This window comes from Lactuca sativa, chromosome 5 (genome assembly GCF_002870075.4).
Source record: "Lactuca sativa cultivar Salinas chromosome 5, Lsat_Salinas_v11, whole genome shotgun sequence".
Classification (NCBI taxonomy): domain Eukaryota; kingdom Viridiplantae; phylum Streptophyta; class Magnoliopsida; order Asterales; family Asteraceae; genus Lactuca; species Lactuca sativa.
Genome location: NC_056627.2, coordinates 215,749,829 through 215,758,447, shown reverse-complemented (window position 1 = coordinate 215,758,447; position 8,619 = coordinate 215,749,829). Strand labels below are relative to the sequence as shown.

Genomic DNA, 8,619 nt, shown 5'->3' with positions numbered 1-8,619 from the left:
CCAAGTAATATATTAATCACATAATATATTAACAATCCTTTCACCATAATTTCCAATTAATTTATTAATAATATAATAATCGACTAAATTATCCTTCTCCATAATATTATTTCTAGTTATGAGGGCAACCCAACAAGGACTTTGCTTCTAATTACAATAATATACTAATTTAGTTATGAGTTTAGACACCTTAATCCAACATGAATAACACAAACTAACATAAACCCAACAAATTCGAAAAACAAGGAATTGGGGTTTACATACCTTTAGATTTATTATAGAAAATAAATCTCTTTATTCCTTCATTTACACTTTAGAAAGCTAGCATCAAAAGTTTAGTGTCTCGAATGGCTTGTACCCAAATCCTAACAAGTAGAAGAAAAAAAAAGAGAGGACGATATGGGAGAATTTCGACAATCCTTTTGGTAGATGTGGTGGTCGAAAATAAGCACCCGGGTCGTATTTATAGCTAATAGGAAAACCCTGGAAACTCTAATCCTTAATATAATAATAATATTTCAAATCTAGACGGTTATCCACTTTCCTTATTTTTAGAAGACTTCTAGAAACCCTAATTGGGTCACCTCAAAGCCGTTCCATCAAGGAAGGTTCTTGAATCCTTTCTTATTTAACTCTTGAATAATTACAACTTAGGTCCTTGCACATTTAATTAATTCTAATTAACCCAAAATTAAATCCAAATTAATTATGATTAATTTGTAATTAATTATTACTATTTCTAATTAATATATTAATCATATAATATATTAATAAATTATTTCCAATTAATTTATTATTTATATAATAAATTAACAAGTTATCCTCTATCACTAAATATCATGCTATGAAGTTACTAGTTATGAGGGCATCTCAAAAAGGAATTTGCTTCTAATTACAAGTATATACCAATTAGTTTATGAGCTTAGACACCTTAATCAAACACATAAGGCACCCAATAAGTCCTCCCACATAGATATTAAGAGTGAGGAAGTAAAGAGGGAATTAAGGAAAAATGGGCAGGGACAAAGTTGTTGGTCTACACAAGATCCTTATTCTTGTTTGGTGGTGTATATGGGAGAATGACTAAATCGGTTGATAGTCCTCTTTAACATTATTTTGGAGTCAGAAAGATGGCCGAGGATTGGAGATCTAGTATTGTTATACCAATTAATAAGAACAAAGGTCGTTGCACAAAGTAATGAAAACTATAAAGGAAATAAGATAATTACTAATATAGTAATACCATGAAGTATAAGAGAGGGTGCTAGAGGATACGTTAAGGCAGAATACTATGGTATCAAAAAATCAGACCGGGTTCATGCCTAGGAGGTCTACCAATGAGGTGATCCACTTACTAAGACATCCAATAGAGAAATATCGAGAAAGACATAAGGATTTATATATAGTGTTCGTTGACTTACAAAATATGTATGATAGTGTCTCGCATGAGATGATTTGGACGACCTTGGAAGATCGAAGGGTCTCGAGGAGTTATGTCCAGACTATTCAGTTTATATATTGTTGGTATACTACTTGCGTCCGAACTGCAGTTGGTGACATAGAGTCTGTCCTAGTAAAAATCAGGCTTCATAGGAGATCGACTCTTAATTCATACATTTCACTTTGATTATGGACGAAATATACTGTAAAACACACGAATAGGTATCATGGTGTATGATTTTTTCCGACGACATAGTTCATGTAGTTAATTCTAGGACTTAGCTCAATGCTATGTTGGATACTTCAAAGGCATCATTAAAAGAAAAAAAAAGATTTTGTTACGTCCCAAAAACCATAGAATTTTTTTTCATTTTCAAAGGACATTTTCATAAAAATCATAAGTTATCCAATTCATTGTTCCAAAACCATAATCATAAAATCAGAGTATCAAATAACATCTCTCAAACATAAATCCGTGGATGATGTTTACAATCATGCCTTTTCCTTCCCTCAATCCTTAGAAGTATGGGGAACATTTAAATCAACAACTATAAGCCAAAGCTTAGTGAGTTCCCCAAAATACCCCACACAATAATACACATATAGTACATCTATACACGAGCCTTCAGTATGAATGGACCACCTCACAAGGCCTACAATACACCTGGACTGCTCTCTTTGAGCCTTAAATCTGACTAGACCTCCTTACTAGGCCTACAGTACACCTGGATCGCCCGGGTGTCCTGGTTTACTGCAGACAACATGCAATCTAACCCCAACCTAAATATCTCTACATATATACATAAACAATAACCATCAAACACATGTAATCATAACAGATCTACCAGTCAAATAGATCACTACAACATATCAACATCCTAACATAGAAGGACACAGACTGCAGTACATAGTATAGTAAGAAAACTCATCCCGTAGGCTAGCAAATAATCAACATAGCTCACATGAAACAAAGAGTGGTGCTACGAGCCACCTATACCATGATTAGAGGGAAAACCTTAATTTATAGCCTAACAACCCTTAGATTGACCAAAAATCAACTTGGTCAAAAAGTCAACGGTCAAAGCCAACAGTAAAAGTCAACCCCGGCTGGCCACCACGTCGTGGCGATCAAACCACTACGTTGTGGCATTTGTCTTGGCCAACTTATAAACTAAGCTCTTAATCCATTAAGCCATTCATTCATATTTTCCAATAGGCTTTATTACACCTAAATGCATCATAAAAATCTGTGCTTTATGTCTAATGCATGTCTTTTCCAAGATAGGTTAAAATGGAAGAAATAATCTCAAAACTTATGCATGGACCAAGGACTCCATAGAACACCAGATCTAGAACAGATAACCACAAAGGAAACTCAAATATCTATAAAGTTGCCAACTTTACGTCGTTCATCCATCCACTTCAACAAGAACATGAATAATAAGTTTCTAAGCCTAGATCTAAGTGGATTTCACATAAAAGATAAGGACTTGTGGACTTACAAGATTCCATAATGTTTGCAAGAAGGTGATGAAGAGGTTTGCTTGCTGGATCTATGCTTAAAGAGCACCTTTTTCTTCTTCAAGGCCACGAAGACACCAACAAAACACCACAAAAGCTTCAAAATGTCAACAGTTGAAGTTAGGATTTGCTTTAGGTCGAGTAGATGTTATGGAGGCTGATGGTGAGCAAACCCCTAGCCATCACATCCCTTAAGTAAGGCCTCAAACCCAAGAAAATAGGCTTTTACACTCTGACCGCCACCACGTCTTGGCCAAGACCTTGTCAAGTCGTGATACACAAAAAAAAATACACATCTCATAACAGTTGTCACCACATCGTGGTGCTTCCTCCACCACGTCATGATCACCTCAAAATTCCACATTCCGATGGTCTAAAATGATCAAGTCTCAAAAGAAGTATTCCTGAAACGAATGTTACTTATTCTTATCAATATTGCTAAGACAAAATATAAATGGTGCACTTTTAATGGGGATCAAAATGGCGAAGGAATATAAGTATGCATCGATGACCATGTTTTACTCCCAAATGAGACTTTCAAGTACTTTGAGTTAATGATACATAAGGAATGGGTGTTGAGGATGATGCCACACACCGTATAAATGTCATATGGTTAAAGTGGAGGGCAACGACATGAAATATGTATGTCAAGAAGGTTCCACTGAAATTAAAAGAAATTTTTTAGGGTGGTTATTAGGCCAACTTTGATGTATGGATATAAATGTTGACCGATTAATAAATAACATGAAAAGAAGAAGAAGGTCGCAGCAAGGAGAATGTTGCGTTGGACATATCGTAAGACACCGTTGGACAAGATATCGAACTCGATAATTAAGGGAATGAAGATTACGATGGTTTGGACATGTATATATGAGACAATTGACTACTACTGTTAGGAGAATGGAGACGATTATAATTGCATGTGCGAGAAGGAGATATGGTCCAAAAAGAAAATGAGATGATAATGTCATGTTAGACTTGAAAGAGTTGGTATTTACTAAAGACATGACCTCATATAAGAGAGTGTGAGACTTAAAATTAGGATATCAAAGTATGTGTAGTATGGGGTCTAGATCACAATCTCTTGTTTGTGATTGTCGGACCACGTCCCCTGCTTTCTCAAGCTTTTCTATTCACTTCCAGCATGTGTAGCATCTATATGTTAAAGATTTATTGTGTTTTGCAAATTACTGCCTCCGACAACTTTTTTTTTTCTTCTTTTTCTTCCTCATATCGGACTAACGTTTTATATGCAAAAATCTTTATGCGGGAAGACTCAAGATGAACTTGATTACTATTTATATTATTTTTTGCACTTATTTATATTTGTTTTTGTTAGAGGTCTTATGAAGACTATCTTACCCTCGTTTACTCCATCCATCTAGATTGAAGTTATGATATTGTGGTGTTTTTGTTTTGTACCATGACATAGTACTTTTCAAAAATATTTACAAATATACTGTAGTTTCAAACATAATTACTAAAACATGGTATTTTAGTATTTATCACCATTTAATTTAAGTGAAATGTAAATAAATATCGTGTGACTTTCTATAATTAGTGTACTAACAATTTGAACTATTTTTAGAATAAAAATTAGCTATAGATAGTATGTATCTACAATTATTTTTATATATTAATTATTTTTATTTTTATTATACAAATTTAAAAGTAAAATCATATATTTATTATATTATTTTTTGTTGTTTAAATCGTTCATAGATTTGCTCGAGTGATTAATAAAATCACCTAAAGTTGTTAAAAACATTTTTAAAGCTAAATCAACTTACAAATATTAAATAGATTATTTTTTTTTCTTAATCATTTTAGTGTAAATCGTACTTTTAATTTTTTTGTCAAAATAACATCTGATTTCTGTTTACACCAATAGTTCATATTTTCCTTGTCCATTGTAATCTTAATTCAAATTTAGTTTTTAGTTTACAATTTTGTTTGTATTTCCTTCACTAATGGTTGTAAAACAAGTAACGTCAATAGCAAAAGCTAGTGCATTGTGCACATACCCTGAAATCTTATGATCGGGCAAAAAAATATTTGAGATGGTTACTCAAAAAAGCAAAATATACAAGTAGTTGAATTGAAGAAAAAAAGTTACATCAAAATAAGTGAGATTTATATAAAGATCGTTGTCTATGATACACAAATAATAATAATAATAATAATAATAATAATAATAATAATAATAATAATAATCAATTAAAGACCTTTTGTCAAAAGTTTGTTGGATTTTAATGACATTAAAATTGATCATTATTTTAGTTTTGTTATTTCTTTGTATATGCTTTTATTCAAAAAAAAGTTAGAAAATAAAAAATCACATGTTATTTTATCAAAAATTAATTGGACGTTTACAATAAAATGATTAAGAAAAAATAGCATCTTTAGTATTTGTAACTTGATTTAAGCTTAAAATTGTTTTTATTAATTACTCTGAGTAAACTACTCCTAGTTAAAAAAAAGATTTAAATAATGATATGATATTTTTTTTTTCTTTCAATTTTATATTATAACTAAAAAATGAAAGTAATTAATATATAAAAGTTACGGTAGATGTATCATGGATATTATCTATAGTTTAAATTATAAGTAAATTCATTATAAAAAGTGGCGTGACATTTATTTGTTTTGGTAATTATATTTGAAACTACTATATATTTGTAAATACTTTTAAGTAAAAAGTATATGTTTTAATACAAAACTCGTTTATGTTTAGGGCTGACAATTCTCGACACGACACGCGACACAACTCGCGACACGACACAAAATAAATGGGTTTGGGTTGAGTTTTTCAACCTGCTAATCCGCTAACCCGCCAACCCGCCAACCCGTTTAGTAAACGTATCATATATGTGTTTCTCAAAAAGTAAACGGGTTGACCCGCCAACCCGTTTATATTCTTAATAAAAAAAATATTTTATTTTTAAATGTATTTATGTATCAAGTATAAATATTTAATAAGTATTATATAATATATATCATTGATTCGTAGACCATTTAACTGTTTTGACATTTTGACTCGTGGTAAATAGTCTAAGGTCGTAAGTCGTAACCTATAAGGCTAAGTCTGTAACATGTTTCTATGAACCCGCCAACCTGTGAACCCGTATAAATAAATGAGTTGGCGGGTCATATATGAGTTTATGTTCCAAACCCGCCAACCCGTGACCTATATATCTAAATGGCTCGTGTTTGGGTTGACATATTTTGACCCACCAACCCGCGACACGGCAACCCGAACACGACACGATTTTGAGGTCTATTTATGTTGTTGTGAAGTAACAATATTTATTTGTACCAAAATAGAGGGTTGGGGATTTAAGGAAGAATATATATATGGAACAAACTCTTGTCTTTTAGTCACCTAAACTGAGAACAAGTCACCTAGTATTTACTTCTTCCCCATCTATAAATCCCTACAAGTACCTCTCATTTTCACCATCTCTATTCTCTGCAACAAAACCCCACCATGAAGGAGCTCTGGACAACCATGGCCTCTCTAATGGGAGTTTTAGCCTTCTGCCAAACACTCCTTCACACCGTCATCCCACCGGAGCTCCGCTTCGCCGTTCTTAAACTCTTCCAACGCCTCTTCAACTGCTTCTCTTCCTACTGTTACTACGAAATCACCGAGATCGACGGCGTCAACACCAATGAACTCTACAACGCCGTACAGCTTTATCTATCCTCTTCCGCCTCATCCACCACCCCTTCCGCCGCAGCTACCTCCTCCAACCGCCTATCACTTACCCGCGGCCTCAACTCTTCCGCCATCACCTTTGGCCTCGCTAACAACGACCGTCTCTCCGATGTCTTCAATGGTGTTTCCGTCGTATGGGAGCACATCGTCACGCCACGACAATCACAGACGTTCTCATGGCGGCCATTGCCGGAGGAGAAGCGTGGGTTCACGCTCCGGATCAACAAAAGGGACAAACCTCAGATTCTCGAGGCTTACCTTGATTTCATAACTGAGAAAGCGAACGAAATCCGAAGGAAGAATCAGGATAGGCTGCTGTACACGAATTCCCGAGGCGGCTCTCTCGATTCTCGGGGACACCCATGGGAATCGGTGCCGTTTAAGCACCCGAGTACATTTGATACCCTGGCAATGGATCCGGAGAAGAAGGCGGAGATAATGTCCGATCTCCGGGATTTCGCCGACGGACAGGCGTTTTATAAACGGACGGGACGCGCGTGGAAGCGTGGGTACCTTTTGTATGGTCCCCCCGGCACCGGAAAATCAAGCATGATCGCTGCAATGGCGAATTTCCTTGGGTACGACATTTACGATCTGGAATTAACAGAGGTAAACACGAATTCGGAACTCCGGAAGTTGCTTATGAAAACCAGTTCAAAATCAATTATCGTAATCGAAGACATTGACTGTTCTATAAATCTCACAAATCGTAAAAAAAGTAACAGCAATGGCGGGCGGAGCAGCGGCGGTGCATTTGACGGAGGTTCTGAAATGAGAACCGGCCCCGGAGCTCCGGGAGGTCCCGGCGATCCAGACAACAATGGTAACAACAACTCCATTACACTTTCTGGTTTGTTAAACTTCACAGACGGGTTATGGTCGTGTTGTGGATCGGAGCGAATTTTCGTTTTCACAACCAATCACATTGAGAAGCTTGATCCGGCATTGCTTCGAAGTGGAAGAATGGATATGCACGTCTTCATGAGCTACTGTTCATTCCCATCGTTGAAGATTCTTCTGAAAAATTATTTAGGGTATGACGACGGCGACATCGAAACGGAGGTTTTGGCGAAGCTGGCGGAGGTAATCGATGAGGCGGAGATGACTCCGGCGGATATCAGTGAGGTATTGATTAAAAACCGGCGAGACAACGGCAAGGCGTTAAGGGAGTTGTTGGAGGCGTTGAGGATTAGGGCAGAGAAAAAAAGGGTGGTGAGTAGACGGCGGCGTTTGGTGGCGGAGGTGGAGGAGATAGCGGAGGAGGAGAAGAGGGCGTTGGATAGTCCTAAAGAAGTTGGTGGTGTGGCGACTGGTGGTGGTGATGACGTGGAAGTAAATTACAAGAAAGGTGGGAAAGAGGGAGAAGAGGATAATGGGATTAATTAATTGATTACCTTTTTTTTTTTTTTTTTGTAATTTTTGGGTTTAATTAATTATTAATCCCGTTAAAACTGGGGTTTTGGGATATCGGAATTTTGGGTGGGATTGGATATTGAAAATTGAATATTTTAGAAAAATACATATTTGGTCCTTCATCTTTTACAAAATGTTTGTTTTTTTAGCTTATTATAGTAAACTATAAAACTCGTCCATATTATCTACCTATTGGGATCCCATAAACTTATTTTTAGGAAAAAAATGAGATAACTTAGAGTATATTTTGTCTTCAGATGCATTTTGGCTATTGTTATATTTAGTTTTTTTTTTATTTTTTTTATTTTTTTTTAATTATTAATATTTAATACGATGACTATTTTTTTGAGTTCGTGGTTACTATGTTTGTCTTTTTTACATTTAATGTTTTTAAATATACCTATAAAATCCTATCAAACTAAATTCTTCTAACTAATTCAATTAAGTTCTAGTCAAACAAACTTAAATAATTGAATTAAACATTAAATTAGATCGTTGTTAATTTTTTCAGATTGGATTGGACCAAT

At 35.0% G+C, this 8,619-nt stretch overlaps 1 protein-coding gene across 1 annotated transcript; it reads left to right on the top strand.

The window, feature by feature from the left end:
* Window positions 1-6,345: 6,345 nt before the first annotated feature.
* Window positions 6,346-8,335, top strand: LOC111894953 (AAA-ATPase At5g57480). Its single transcript, XM_023891043.3, has one exon. The coding sequence runs from the start codon at window positions 6,449-6,451 to the stop codon at window positions 8,063-8,065; it is 1,617 nt and encodes a 538-aa protein (XP_023746811.2). The 5' UTR covers window positions 6,346-6,448; the 3' UTR covers window positions 8,066-8,335.
* The last annotated feature ends 284 nt before the right edge of the window (window positions 8,336-8,619 follow it).